The 15,804-nt window shown below is 39.6% G+C and overlaps 2 protein-coding genes across 2 annotated transcripts; both read left to right on the top strand.

Annotated features, from left to right (window-relative positions):
• The first annotated feature begins 11,112 nt into the window (after positions 1 to 11,112).
• LOC122021067 (NEP1-interacting protein 2-like) lies at positions 11,113 to 12,390 on the top strand. Its single transcript, XM_042579143.1, has 5 exons — positions 11,113 to 11,274; positions 11,361 to 11,542; positions 11,632 to 11,715; positions 11,796 to 11,957; positions 12,057 to 12,390. Exons 1-5 carry the CDS (start codon positions 11,157 to 11,159, stop codon positions 12,186 to 12,188), a joined length of 678 nt encoding a protein of 225 aa, XP_042435077.1. The 5' UTR covers positions 11,113 to 11,156; the 3' UTR covers positions 12,189 to 12,390.
• Positions 12,391 to 12,834: 444 nt separating this feature from the next.
• LOC122021249 (CSC1-like protein At4g35870) lies at positions 12,835 to 15,714 on the top strand. The gene has a single exon (XM_042579342.1). The coding sequence runs from the start codon at positions 12,983 to 12,985 to the stop codon at positions 15,389 to 15,391; it is 2,409 nt and encodes an 802-aa protein (XP_042435276.1). The 5' UTR covers positions 12,835 to 12,982; the 3' UTR covers positions 15,392 to 15,714.
• The last annotated feature ends 90 nt before the right edge of the window (positions 15,715 to 15,804 follow it).

Raw genomic sequence — 15,804 nt, 5'->3', positions numbered from 1 at the left:
AAACTAGAATTTTGGTGGGAAACACTAGAAGATAAATGTTTTAGGTTTAGTAGAATAAACACAGAATATATGAAATTTAAGTTTAGCAATATTAGATGTAATAAATAATTGTTAAGATAGGAGATGATAAGTTGTCCGAAACTGAGAGGTTTAAATATTTATGATCATTTTTACAAAACAATAGAGGGATTGAGAGAGATGTCTTACATAGAATATAAACAAAATGGTTGAAACGGAGGAGAGCATCAGATGTTTTATGTGACCGTAAAGTATCTCAAATACTTAAAGAAAAGTTATACAAAATTACAGTTAAACTTGTTATGTTGCATGGAGCTGAATGTCGGGTTTTGACTCGAGCACATGAGCAGAAGATGCGAGTTGAGAGATGAGAATGTTAAGGTGGATGTATGAACATACTACGATGAACAGAATAAGAAATAAGAGTATTAGAGAGAAAGTCAGAGTTACATCTATTGAGACAAAACTCTGAAAGACACATTTAAAATGGTACGGGTATGTACTTAGACGACCAATAAATGTTTCAATTAGGGGATGTGAAACTATGATAAATACGCATATTAAACGAGGAAGAGGAAGACCAAAAAAGACTTGGTTAACAATAATAAAATAAGATAAAAATTTATTTAAGTATAGATAATGATATAGTAAGAGATAGAACTCAATGACGTAAAATAGATCTATATAACTAAGCCTATTTAGTGGAATAAAGCTTAGTTGTTGTTGTCGTTGTGTACTATTTCAAATTAGTAAAACTCAATATTTTTATTAAAATTATCCAATTTTGTTAGTTTTAAAACATCACATATAATTAGAAGAGAATTTGTAATGTTTTTTTTTTAACTTTAAGTAATAAAAGTAAACAAGTCTATTAAACACTTTACCTTTAAAATTATTGTCAAAGTTTTAGATTTAAATTTCATGTTTACCTAAATGTATGTTCTTAAGGTACCTCATGTTGTTCTCGGGGTCATGTTATCATGGTAGAACATTCAGGTTAATTATTACCCAAGTACTCGAGGTTCGAACCTCAACTACGGTGTATTTGTAGAAATTTTTTCTCCAAATGAGGGGTGTAACTAAAGGATATTGGGCTTCTGAGTTGGCCGCCGCCACTACAAAAAATTCTAGGATTACCAACAGAAATATTCGTCGGTATTCCGTCGCTAAAGGGTCTTACCAACAGATTTTGGACGGAAATCAATCTGTTGCGAGAATATGCGTCGGAACCTATTTTCCCGACGGAAATATAGTTTCCGTCGGTAACTTACCGACGGAAATATATTTCCGTCGGTAACTTACCGACGGAAATATAACTTCCGTCGGAACAGGGGACTGGAACAACGTGTATCATAAAATACCACTGGGAAAACCTTATCGTAAACTACCGACGGAAATGGAATTTCCGTCGGTAAATACCGACGAAAATTCCATTTCCGTCGGTGTATTCCGAATAGAAATACTGACGGAATCTAAATTCCGTCGGTATTCCGTCAGGAAAAAAAAAACTGACATCCCCTATCTGTTTTCGCATTCAAACATGTATACAAATTATATATCCATACAAAACCAATCATACAATCACAGATACAACCACAGATACAACCATAGTTTACAAATAAACTAACACAATCACAGTTTACATATCTAACAAACATATATAGATACAAACAAACTTATAACACAATCCATAATATAGAAACAAACACTGCATATATATAAAAACATAAACAACACATTCCATTTATATAAAAACTTATAGAATCAAACATAATATAGACAAAGCATTTTCATGCTCAAATATATAGAAATTCATACCATGATAACATATAATCCAAAACAACGTAACTACGAATGTAAAATCCTGCAAAAAGTAAAATATAATAAATTATGATGAGATTTATATCGATGTATAATTCAAAATATTACATATATGTATAATGAATATTACATTTAAAAAATAAATACCTAGATAGAAAGAAGATGATGATGATGATCGTGCTGAATATGTATACCCTGATGCCTGAAACATATAATAATGTAATATTTAGAAATGAGCAGAGTAGAATAAAACAATCAAATATATTTTGCATGTAACTTGTATGATAAATAAAGATTTAAATAGTAGTTGAACAAACCTTGAAACATGTTAATCACCATGGTCTGATGGGACTTGAGTCTCCTGTGACTCAGGACCATGTGACGTCTGGGTGTGAGCGAAATTTGTCACAAACTGTCACATACTGGCAAAGAGAGTATCCTGCTAGGCCCTCCACTGATCCATAGAAGTCATCCTCTCATCCATTGACTTTAGTTGAGTGCGCAGTTCTTCATTTTCGCGTCTTAATGACTGTACCTCACTAGAAGAAGAGGAACTAGTACGACCCCTCGGAGTCCTCAACTGATCAAATGTCACTTTGGCCTGAGAGCCAAGGCCGTAGAGGGTGGAGTTTTTTGTCCTTCCACCGACAACATCATAATATATTTCATTTAGCGCGTTGGTGGATAGAGACTGTGACTCCTCCCCCTCTGATAGTGGCTGAGAGGCCTGAGCCACTCTTTCTGTCATTTGCTCCTATGTTCAAAATTATAATATTGATCAATATTTAATTTGATATCAATTATTAAAGTTAATCAAAATAGAAATGCGTGAACAATTGTAATAAAGTTAATAATCTTACGTGTAGGGTCCGAGATCGAGAATCGACAAATGACCCATCTTTCTTCTTATGGGTCTTCAGAAATACCTCCATGCATGTGGGCTGCCGAGCAAGATCATGTTCCTACATACACAAATAATTTGGGACATAATTATACATACTAATGTGATAATTAAATAAAAAATTGTTAAAATTATAGTTTAAAATTAAATTACCAAATCCATAGCATGCTCAACAATAGATTTCGATCCTGACGTATGCCGAGCGATTCCGGTGCTCGGGCCACTTGACTCTGTATTTCTATTAAATCGAGCCTTTTCAGCATTTTCTCGCCATCTTTCTACAGCTCAGGTGGTCGTCCATTCACTCCATGTCGTCTCTGAAACATACGCTGGTCTAGTGCCCTTTTTCCTGATATAATACATGAAATCTCTATAAAGTTTAGCACAATAACTATTCCATGTACCTTTAAACTATTCTTCATGGTCATCTTCCCATGTATATCTTTTCTACAATTATAAGTATAGATTTTAGTATATAAAAGGCTAAATATATTATTGAATACCAGATATATTAATTTTACTTACTACGAATTCATTGTAATAAAATGTCTTCATCTCCTGATCTACATGCCTCCATGTAGTACCAGAAGCACATACTCACTCTTTAAACTTACTAGTGATATAAGAGGCTACCCGGTGGCCATCAGGGACAAATCTGCAAGGTCCATAAATTCATAAGTCACTGACCCTACATTCCATAAATCATTTAATTCTGTAATTAGCGGTTGCAAGAAAACATCTATCTTTTCTTTAGGATTGGTTGGACCAGGAATAAGAACAGTAAGAAACATAAATTCATCTTTCATGCATATCCAGGGTGGTAAATTGTATGGTGTTAATATAACTGGTCAGGATGAATATTGCTGTCCCGATTGATCAGATGGTTGAAATCCATCAACGGAAAGTCCCAATCTCACATTACGTGGTTCCATTGCAAACGAGGGAAATACAGTATCAAGATGTTTCCATACAGAGGAATCACACGGATGACACATAATATCTCCTTCATTCTCATGCTCATGATGCCACGTCATGTGAGAAGCTGTAGCGACAGATGCATACAAACGTTAAAGTCTAGCAGTTAAAGGAAAATAATACATCACTTTCCAAGCAATATTTTTCTTCTTCTTCTCTGGTATGCGAGTACCATTCTTATAACGAGGGTGAGTACAGATTTTACATTGACTCAGTTCGCTATCTTCATGCCAAAATATCATGCAGTTGTTTACACATCAATCAATTTTCTCTATAGGCAAACCTAAACCTAAAAATTTCTTCGTACTGTAAAAACTGTCACGCCCCAGAGGAGTCCCTGTCCGAGAAAATTTCGGCAGCATCTCCCCTGTACGGTGGACAATCTGAAACTTTTCTACATCTCACATATACCTCAGCCACAGGCGGATGGAATAATAACAACAAAATAAAGCATCACCACGCAGTTTATATAAGTAAACAGATAGATTATACCCTGACTCGAAATCAACCCTACTCCACTACACTCGTAAAGCTCAAATCCGACGAACTCACCTCTTCTGCCGTCCAGGCAGGCATGTAGTAGAATAAATCCAAATCATACCAAAAGTCCATCAAACGGAAAGATTCCATACAATATCCATATGTAAAGTCCAAAACAAAACTAAAACAAAGTCTGATAGCGAAAAGCTAAAATAAAACAACAACTCAAAAACCAGCAAAGGAGTAGCACTACGTGCTGTGGGGACCAGCGACTGGAACTCCCTCCTGACAGCATCAACCTGAAAATAACAACAATGGAGGCGGGGTGAGTCCAACACTCAGCAGGTACAATTGATATGCAAAGTAAAGAAACAACACCTAGCACTAATCATGCGTACAGTCTCCTGATAAGAAAGATAAAAAAATGCATCTGAAGTAAACAGGAGAATACTGTACTAACCAGGTCCTGAGTATAAGGTCAAACAGTCCGAGGGATAAGGAAATCCTGTATACATGTCAAACATAGGTATCCAAACAATATGCAGCATATAAATGCAGCAAACACAAACACAAGCAATAAATGCATCATGCATATGATGCCAATGATGCATCCTGGTCACCCCTGACGCCAGTCGATCATCTCACACACAATAGTGAGGCCGAGTGGGTAGGGCTGTGACAACCGTGCACTCTGTCGTCACTACTCCTGATGAGTGACCGAGTGGACGGGATGCTGTCGGAGTACACCTATCCTCCTACCCCAAATCATAAATGGGGGAGCGCAATGCTCTCAACTCCCGGTACACAGTGACGGGGAGGAATCCCTGCCGGATAACACGTTGTGTCACACTACCCATGAGTGGACCAACGGTGCCTAACAGAGTCCCTGCTGCAACACACTCTGCTTGAATCGACCACTAACCCATGAGTGGTGGTGTGTGCAGATCCATGTAACTGGCGATGTGCTCAACAATAATGGAGCGGACTATCGCACAGCATGCAATCATGCAAATGATGCATGGCACTATCCACAGAATATCCTGACCTAGTCCATATATATATAAAAGTGCATCATAGGTCAACGAATCAAAACAATCCAAAGGTACACAGAAGGTATAAAACCTAGGTCCTGAACATGGTAAAGCATGGTATATCACTACCCCCTATAAGCATGTATAAACAAATAAAGTATACATGAGATGCAAATCAAGCAATCAATCAATCATGTATCAGATATTGGGTAGTGACTAACCGAAACAAATAAAGGACATAATTAATGCAATATGTTAATTTCATTACTAAGCATATCAAAGACAAAAAGTCAAAAGTACCCGCTTCCGACAAAATGGTCCAAATCCGACGTCGAGATACCGTCTCGAATCATAGCCCTGTGTAAACAAAAATACCTTTACTTTTATTTAGCTAGAATACAAATAAACAGCTAAATAAATCCTAAATAGAAATTTAGGGATAAACCCTAAACCATTTCCCTCGACCTTTCTAACGGTTAATTAGGGTTAATTACCTTAACCCCAAACAACCTTTTTGATAAAAATCCAAAAACCTAAATCCATATAACATAATTATTCTACACTACCTAATGATGAATAAATTATCAATAGGTATCAAGATTATACCTAAACATGGATTAATCCAATATTTTCCTAATCCAATACATGAATCCAACTCATCAACACGTAACAATTACTCTACTTCTTACCTTGATTCAAACCTCTGCTCTTGATCCAACCACTGGTGATGCTGGAACCAATCAATCCACAGAATAGCACCTTGCTGGAATTTGATCAGAATCGAAGGTAGAATCTAGGGCACAAGTGCAGGACAGTGAGCATAGAGGAATATCCAAGCCCAAAACATAACTGAGATCAACACTCACCTTCAAGATCACCACAAATCAGTGAGGAGGAGCCAAGACTCGGTAAAGGGCAGAGATCAAACTCAGCAGGCAAGGTGGCGTTGGCACTGGGGTTCGGCAGAGAGGAAGGAAATACAGCCGTGAAAACGGCTAGAACTCGTAGTGGCCCGTGACAAATACCTAGGGCACAGCAACTGGGGCCGGCAGTGTGCAGCGGTGAAGAGGCTAAGGCAGAGGTGGTCGGCGGTGAATCTAGGGCGTGGCTGGCGCCTGCGGTAGACCGGCAGTGTCGGCAAAAGAAGGCGGCGGTGTTAGAGCTCGGGCGTCGACACAGAGAAGTGACCGAGAGGTGTTAGTGGCGTCGGGGAAAATGCTAGGGCACCGGGGTGGCGTCGGGAGGAAAGAAAGGGTTGAGAAGAGGAGGAGAAAACTGCTCGGCCGGCGGTTAGGGCACCGAAGGTGAAGGTGCGCGGCGGCGTCGGGGGAGAAGAAGGAAAGGGTGCGGGGTTGGCTCGGGTTCGGCGACAAAAGCAAGGGAAAAGAAATAAAGAAATAAAAAGGAAAAGGATATATAAATATAATCTTTTCCTCGCTTAAATCGGGTAGCCTAAATAGGCTTTTCCGAACCCCATTCTTGTCCCCGTTAACTCGTCCATACGAGCTCCGAAAAATTCCCGAAAAATTTCCAAAAATTTTCGGAAAATTCCCTTATTAATATTCGCCTATTTCCGGTATTTTACAAAAACTATCTGTTATTATGTTATCAGCAGGAAGTAACTCTGACATCAATTGACAAATATCATTGTAACATCTTTATGAAAAATGATGTTTTGCTTTCATATTCAATAACCTTGCAGTAGCTGATAATTGTGAATGACCTGAGGGAATACCTTCCCACACTTCTCTTTCACTAGCCTTTAACATTTCATATAGTTGCTGATATTCAGGTGCAGGTCTTTCATTTATATTGGAATAATCAACTGCGGCATTCATTGCATCGTGAACCATTGATTGCATTCTAATATCATAAGTTGAAGAGTCATGCGCAGTAAAAGTTGTGCCAGATGATGAACCACCGGAAGGCCCAATTGGTTCATACAAATAAGGTTCTCCGTGACAGTACCAATTGTAGTAATTTGGCACAAAACTATTCCTACATATTACAATATCTTCATCACGAAAAGCTCTATTTTGACATTTTTTATGATTGCACGGACACTTTAATTCTGCACCATTCATATATTCTGGATGACTTTTAGCAAATTGACAAATTCTTCAACTTCAGCAATAAAATCATCTCTAATAAATCCATTTTCTAATCGATTATACATCCAAGCTTTGTTTATAGACATTTTCACCTAAAACTAATAAATTAAGAATTAGAAATTAGCTTAGAGTAACGTACAAATACAAAACAAACAAAAGAACGATATTATGTTACAGATTAATATACAAACATAACATATATCTAAATTAAACCATGCTAAATAATATAAAAAATAATAAACTAAATTATACCTGAAGATGTGAAAGTCTACTGGAGAAGAGCAGCAAATGCTACCTGTTCACAGAATAAAAATAATTTAGCACAAAAATTATCAAAAAATTAACAAGTGGAAAGACAACCAGCACAGGCCAGCATAACAACCAGCATTTCGCTGGCGACCGACACAACGGCCAGGAGGCCGTTGGCGGCCGACAAAGCGGCCAGGAGCTGGTGGGCGGTACAGCGGCCAGGAGGTCGCTGGCGGCCGGAACAGCGGCCAGGGGTCCGCTGCCGGCCTACACAGCGGCCAACAGGCCGCTGGCGGCCGACACAACGGCCAGGAGGCCGCTACCGGCCTGCACAGCGGCCAGGAGGCCCCTGCCGACCGGCACAACGACCAGGAGGTCGCTGTCGGCCCGCACCGCGGCTTGCTGGCCGCTTGCGGCCGGCACAGCAGCCAGCAGGCCGCTGGTGCTAAGCAACGACGGCCAGCGCCGACCGCCACAAAGGCTAGCAGGGAGAGGAAAAGAAAAACGAGGGAGAGGAGTTCTTACCGGCGAAATCGGGGAGGAGGAAGAAGCTGCCGCCGCACGCGCGTGGAAAGAAAACAAAGGCTAGGGTTCGTGATTTAGGCGGATTTACCGACGGAATCTATATTCCGTCGGTAAAAAATAAGTTATCGACGGAAACTCTTTTCCGTCGGTGGATCAAATGTTTTTCAAAAAGCACATTTCCGATCGTCGGTAATTTCCGACGGAATCTTTGATTCTGTCGATAATTCCAGACGGAATCAAAGATTCCATCGAAAATGGAAATAATACTGACGGAATTTTTAATTCCGTCGGTGATTTCCAATATTACCGACGGAAAGTGTTTTCTGTCGGTATGACCATCGGTAAAGCTACATTTTTTTGTAGTGCGCGTGTACTTTCTGATTTATTCTGGTGATCGATGAAAAATTTTCGTGGGATCGAATCGATCATCCTCAGATATAGTCAATGAAATTAACTGAAATTATCATTTTTTTTTTTAAGGTACCTCATGTTCTTGAGATGAGAGAGGAGGAAGTGAAAAAGCAGAGCGGTAGAAGAAATCTATCAACTACGTTTGCCTAGCCAAAGGAAATAAAAAGATGAAAATTGAGTAGGCAAATAAATGAAGACCATATATATTCTCCTCCTTTAATCCAAGGGCGGAGCCAAGTTCATGGCTACCCGGGCTGTAGCCCGGGTAGCCAACGACGGCGAGAACGAAAATTACAAGGCAAGAAAGGGAAAAAAATGAGAAAAATTAGGGATTAGCCTGGGGCGGCGATGTCGACGTCGGCGGCTAGCCCGGGGCAGCGACGTCGCCGTCAGCGGCTAGCTTAGAATGACGACGTTGGCGATCTCTGTGTCAGCGCTTGTGACCCATATCTTGAGATCAGCCCAGGTAATTGACTCGGGCTGGCTCCGCCATTGCTTTAATCTTGTCTTCAATCGTATTATTGCTCTTTGCCCTTGTGGCACCCACATGCATCTCAACCTGATCTGTTGATCGAGCTCCCTCAACCACACTCATTCAATGGTTTACCATTCTCATACCATTTATCAATAAATTTGTTCTACGGTCTAACGTAGTTGATTTATGTAAGGATATTACTGTCAATAAATTTGGGATTAATTTTCAATAAGTGCGAAATAATCTGTTAATTGTTTTAATCCTTCCTTGCATGAATTATTGTTGTTGGATGAAGCCCTCGTAATTTTTTCCCTTTCAGACAGTGGGAGCGAGGCCACCTTAGAGAGACTACCAATTAATGTGACAATTTTACTTTTGTTATTAATTAATAAGTATTGCATCCACGGATTGAAATAGTTGACACTGTCATGGATGTTTGTTGTAATGGATTTTCGAGTCAATTCTGAGCGGGTGTAAAAATACCTTATTGAGTATTTGATCTCTCTCATGCAAAGGATCGTTGCGATAGGATAAAATATCTCCTGTGATTTTACTACCTCTATACTATTTGGGACGAACGATATCGCCTATTGCTCTAGTAATTCTATTGTTTAGCCCAATTATGACTAGTAATTGGTGACCACTAAGATCTCATCGACATCAAATTCACAATTGAGCTGCAAAATTAATCTGTGAGGAATATTGGAGGAACTCCTTCATCGCAGTTGTTTACCTGAGTGAATAAAAGAAAAAGATCAGTAACTATTTTGTTTCTCTACTTCTCTCAATTCTTCTTTCTTCCATTGGGATAAGCAAGCCCTAAAGAAGATAGAGCTCCTCGTTGACGATAATCAAATAGAACATCACTTTGATCCGTAAGTAAAAATAAAGAAATTCTTTTGATTTTTACGTTCATTTTTCTTTTTTATGTATCTACCCTAATTAAGTAGACTGCCAACTCACATAAAAAGTGCTATATAAAATTCCAATATCTTATAACAACAACAATCCTTATCCTCTTTGTTACTCCCAAACCAAGCTTGGATGGGTCAACAATCTCTTGATTCACTCAAACTTCAATGTATATATCGACCCGGCCTTCTACATTTAATTTCTTCTCATTTTCCATTTCACAAGTCGCCGAACCATTATGATTATTATACCTTTAGTTCTCTTAAGCGAAGTGCTTCGATTAATACATAGTACCATGATGTTATTGTTTGTACTTTAAGCTCAGCGATATGGTATTTGTATTCGAGTCATTTAACCTCTTGGATATCCTTCGTTTGGACGAAGGATGACTAAATTGGCTGCAATTGCATTAATTAGTTCCGTCATTATCTATACATTTAATTTTTTTAATCAACAGCGGCAGACCCCTTCATGACTATGAGCCATCTCATTTTTAAATATTGATCTCCAGTTCCAGTTTTTATGCATCTTCTTCCTGATGGTCCCAAATTGTTCCCATAATTAATTTTTGCCCATGTTTGAATTTAATTCAGTGTACAATATCATTAGTTTCTAATTTTCTCAATAATAATAATAATAATAATAATAATAATAATAATAAATCAGTAAACAACATGGAAGAGCATTTGAAGCAGGGGGATTGTTTCTCTGGATCGGATTAATGCTTATTTACAACACATTATTAGGAAATAATTATTATTAAAAACTATTTATTTATTTTAGGAATAATTATTATTAAAAAATACTTATTTATTTCTTAATTATTAAGAAAATAGATAAAATACAAAAAAAATATTAATTAGGAAAACACATAAAATATAAAGAAACAAATAAATATTTCCTAATAATTAATAATATTCTTTAATAATAATTATTATCTAATAATTAATAATATTCCTTAATAATAATTATTCCCTAATACATATACTTCTTTCCTTCTCTGTCTCTCCTCGCCCAAATCACCTAACAGCGACCCACTCGTTAAAACAAATCAACAACTAGTTTTCTTCCCTAAAAAGACAATTTTAATTTGTTCTATAAGAAAGAAAGTAAGAAAGTGAAAAAAATAATTCATTGCTTAAATTGGTTTGTTCCTCATGCTTGAAGCATCTGCTCCTTCTATATATTGGATTTTCTCCTTGTCCCAGTTCCAATATCTCATCCTTCCTATCCCTTAACAACAAGACATGGATTCCCTTTCTTCTTCTTCCGAGGAAAGAGAGAGTTTAATTAGTTACAGAAGGGTGGCCTCCGAGGTGTTTGCAAGAGCGATTGGTATCACTCTCACTTTTGTCGTCGTACTCGGTCGGTATCTCCTCTTATTCTCCTCCTGATCTGTAATCACTATTTGGTATTGAATTCTTAATCAAAATTAGTGTGTTCTGGTGCAGTTGGATCAATTGCAGGGGCCATCACCGGAGCTCTGACAGGCTTTGCCGGCTCTGAGAGTGGTCTTGTGCGAAGCTCTGGAATTGGAGCCATTTCAGGTGCTGTCTTCTCCATTGAAGTGGTCCAATCCTCTCTTGACTTGTGGAACTCCAGGGAATCAGGCATTTGGACCTTTCTCTATCTGGTATTCATTCCTTCTTAAACTTAAAGCGACAAAAACAATTAAAATCCTACATCATATTAATTCTGATTAGTTTTGTGCATGATTTACAGCTCGACATAGTCTCTAGCCTCGCGAGAGGAAGACTAGTTACGGAAAAGGTTGGACCAGCAGTGCGGAGTGCAATCCAGAGTCATGTATGTGTTTTTCATACTAAGTTAATTTCTTTCGATCGGAAAAACACGAACTGAAATACGGACTGTGGTATTTATTTCAGACAAGAGCTCTGAGTTTCGATAGTCTCGATTTGTTTGAGTCTGGTGGCACAATAATGGGCTTGTCTCTCGAAGAGGTTGAGAAGTTGCCCAAGTGTAAAACTAGTGCCAAAGACAGTGTCGATGCATCAGGGGAGAAGATTAGTTGCTCAGTGTGTCTGCAGGTATTAAAATTTGCTAGGAATTTTCTTAAGCCTGCCGCTGTCAATTGTAATATAATTAAGCAAAAGATTTAAAATTGATCTTACTTTTTAAATTTTTAGGAACTGGAAGTGGGAGAATTGGCTAGGAGATTGCCAAGATGTCAACACATGTTCCATCTGCCATGCATCGACAGTTGGCTCATAAGGCATGCCTCTTGTCCCTTGTGCAGAAGGGATATTGGAAGGTTTTGATGTCGCTGAAACTATTATCTTTTTTTTTTCTTGAAAAAATTGGAAAAAAGGTATGTTCAGTTTTTTGTTTTTTCTAGATTCTTGTGTTCTCGAAAGAAAGAAAGAAAGAAAGAAAGAAAGAAAAATTCCTTTGGAAAGTGAAATGTAAGTTTGAAGCTCGAGCAACAGCAGTACCAGCCCTGAATTGTTAAATAGAATGCTTGAACGCCAATTTGATCTAAATGTTTGTTATTCTGATAAGTTACTTCAAGTTTTAGTTATATAGTACAGGATTAATATTTTTTAATATAGTTAGTTAATTTGCAAAAGTTACGAATCGATGATGTTTTTTTTATAGAATTGTGCATCACAATTGATTATAGGTGATTTTATCATAGGCAAGAAGAAATTTATCAAAGGATTGAGTAGTAGGAAGAAATTGGTCATCATATGAAGATACATAAATTTAACAACCTTTGGCCCTAAATTCTTTTTACATGATGTCATCTATTCAATACTTAGTATTCTAAAAAATATTCAACTTTAAAAGGAGCTAATAAGATGTTTTAAATTGAGACTAATATTTTGTGATACAATGAAGGGGTTGAAATGAAAAAAAAACAAAGAAGGAAGATAAAAAACTGACATTCGATTCAAAACAAAACGAATCAAATTAGAGGGAGAGAATGACACCGCAAACGTGTATTCTTCTCTCTTTGGAAACCATTCCTTCGTCTTTCCAGAACTAGGGTTGGGGCCTCCGACTCTTCCTTCTCGTCCCCGTCGTTGCTTCAGACGGAGAAGGACGACGGCCGATGAGCCTCTTCTTGATTTCTCTCACCATGGCCGCTCAATCGCCGTCACCGGACCCCGACTTCCCATTCTCCGCATGGTACGGCAACATCCAGTACCTCCTCAACATCTCCGCCGCCGGAGCCGCCTCCTGCGTCCTCCTATTCCTACTCGTTAAGCTCCGCTACGACCACCGCCGCTTCCCTGGCCCCTCCGCGCTCGGTGCCAGGCTGCTCGCCGTCTACCACGCCACCCCCGCCCAAATCGCCCTCCACTGCGGCGCCGACGCTGCCCAGTTCCTCATCGTCGAGCGCGCCAGCTTCTTCGTCCTCCTCGCCGTCTCCCTCATAACTCTCCTCTCCGCTTTTCCCCTCAACCTCTCTGGCCCCGTCCCTCTCGCCGACCCCTTCGCCCGGACTACCATTTCCCACATCCACTCCGGCTCTCCGATCCTATGGTTGCACTTCCTCCTCGCCGCCCTTATCGTTTTCGTTTCCCACCTTGGCATCTCGCGGATGGAGGATGACCTGAGTGTTACAAGATTCCGTGATGGCAACGGCAACCCCAGCGAATCCAATTCGGGCTCTATTGCAATCTTTACTATGATGGTGCAGGGTGTTCCCAAATCCCTAGCTTCCAACAAGGCCCCACTCGAAGAGTTCCTCCAGCACCGATATCCCGGTAAGGTGTATCGCGTGGTTGTGCCCTTTGATCTATGCACCCTGGAGTACCTCACCTTGAAATGGACCAACCTTCAGTATGAAATCTCATGGCTGGAAACTCACATGCACTCCCGATCACTATTGAACGACGACGATGATGGCCACGAAAGCAGCCAGATCTATGAGCATGCATGGCTGAGGAAGGCGAAAGAAATCTGGGCAATGACCTCTGTGAAATTAGGCTTCACGCAGGAAGAGAGATTCAGAAAGCTGCAAAGTTTGAAGTTGGTTCTGCAGAACAAGCTTTCAGAATACAAGGAAGGAAGGGCTCCTGGTGCTGGTATTGCATTTGTGGTCTTTAAGGACGCGTACACTGCCAATAAGGCAGTGAGAGACTTGAGATCGGAGCGGAAGAGAAGATCCATTGGCCAGTTCGTCCCTGTGATGGAGCTCCAGCTGGGGCGGAGCCGGTGGAGAGTTGAGAGGGCTCCTCCTGCTGTTGACATCTATTGGAATCATTTGGGCTTGAACAAGCTCTCATTGCGATTGAGGAAGATTGCTGTCAATGCTTGTCTACTCCTAATGCTTCTCTTTTTCAGTTCGCCGCTAGCAATCATCAATGCAATGAGCAGCGCTGCAAGGATAATCAATGCAGGGGCTGTTGATCATGCTAATTCATGGTTAAATTGGCTTGAGGGATCGAGCTGGTTTGGAGCTTTAATTCTTCAGTTCTTACCAAATGTCCTAGTCTTCGTAAGCTTGTATATAGTTATTCCATCTGCTCTTTCCTATCTTTCCAAATTTGAATGCCACCTTACTGTCTCTGGGGAGCAGAGATCCGCTATGCTAAAGATGGTTTGCTTCTTTTTGGTGAATCTCATTCTCTTGCGTGCTATGGTGGAATCCACACTCGAGAATGCAATCCTTCGAATGGGTAGGTGTTACTTGGATGGGGAAGATTGCAAGCAAATTGAACAGTATATGAGTGCTTCTTTCCTCACGAGATCATGCCTAGCCACCCTTGCATTTCTCATCACAAGTACCTTCCTGGGGATTTCCTTTGATTTGCTAGCTCCAGTGCCTTGGATGAAGAATATTTTGAAGAAGTTTAAGAAGAATGACATGGTTCAATTAGTTCCAGAGCAAACTGTGGAGAGCACAGTAGAACAGAATGGTGTAGGCAATAATTTGCGGATGCCTCTCATTTCCGAGAGGGAAGGTAGTTTGGATTTGAATGGTCTTGAGGTACACGATCTTTCTGTGTACCCGATAAGCAGGAGTTTCCACACGCCAAAGCAGGCATTCGACTTTGCGCAATATTATGCATTTAATCTCACAATTTTCACACTCACCATGATCTATTCCTTGTTCGCTCCACTTGTGGTTCCTGTAGGTGCAATCTACTTTGGCTACCGGTACATGGTGGACAAATACAACTTCTTATTTGTATACAGAGCTCGAGGCTTTCCTGCTGGTAATGACGGAAAGCTAATTGACAGGGTCTCATGCATTATGCATTTCTGTGTGGTGTTGTTCCTTCTCTCGATGGTATTTTTCTTCTCCGTCCAGGGTGACTTTACAAAGCTGCAAGCCACCTTTACACTAGGGTTGTTGTTCGTCTACAAAGTGCTCCCAACAAAAAGTGATGCATGCCGGCCAGCTTTATTGGAAGGAATTCAGACAGTCGATAGCTTTGTAGATGGTCCAACTGATTATGAGGTTTTCTCAAACATCAACCTTGATTGGGTTATTCATGAATCACAATCATAATAATACTTGAATTCCAAATTCATTTTACTTCATGTACAGTTTGTTACATCACGTGCTTGGTTCTAATGTAACTACGGCTATAGCTTGGGCATTCTTTTTTACTGTATGTACTACCCACATGCATATATTTGCACCATGGAGTCTATAATTTTTGTTGTTTTATTTGAGATGCTTGCAAAGCGTCGGCAATGCCATTCAAAAAACTGGTGGATTCTGATTGTGAAAGTAACTGATGAAGTCTTACTTTGCCCATGCCTTTTTTTTTTGTTTCTTTTTTTTCTACGGCTGTTTGTCATAGATCAATTTTATCCTTTCATTCACAATTTCTGTTTTTGTTACTCTTTTGGTTTTAGTTGCAATGTTTCATCATTGGAGTTTCTGCAATGCGAGGAAGGAGTCCGATCGTAGCCACT

The sequence above is a fragment of the Zingiber officinale genome, chromosome 9A (genome assembly GCF_018446385.1).
Source record: "Zingiber officinale cultivar Zhangliang chromosome 9A, Zo_v1.1, whole genome shotgun sequence".
In the NCBI taxonomy this organism is placed as follows: Eukaryota; Viridiplantae; Streptophyta; class Magnoliopsida; order Zingiberales; family Zingiberaceae; genus Zingiber; species Zingiber officinale.
Note: the sequence above shows the minus strand (reverse complement) of the source record. Positions and strands in the feature narration are given on the sequence as shown.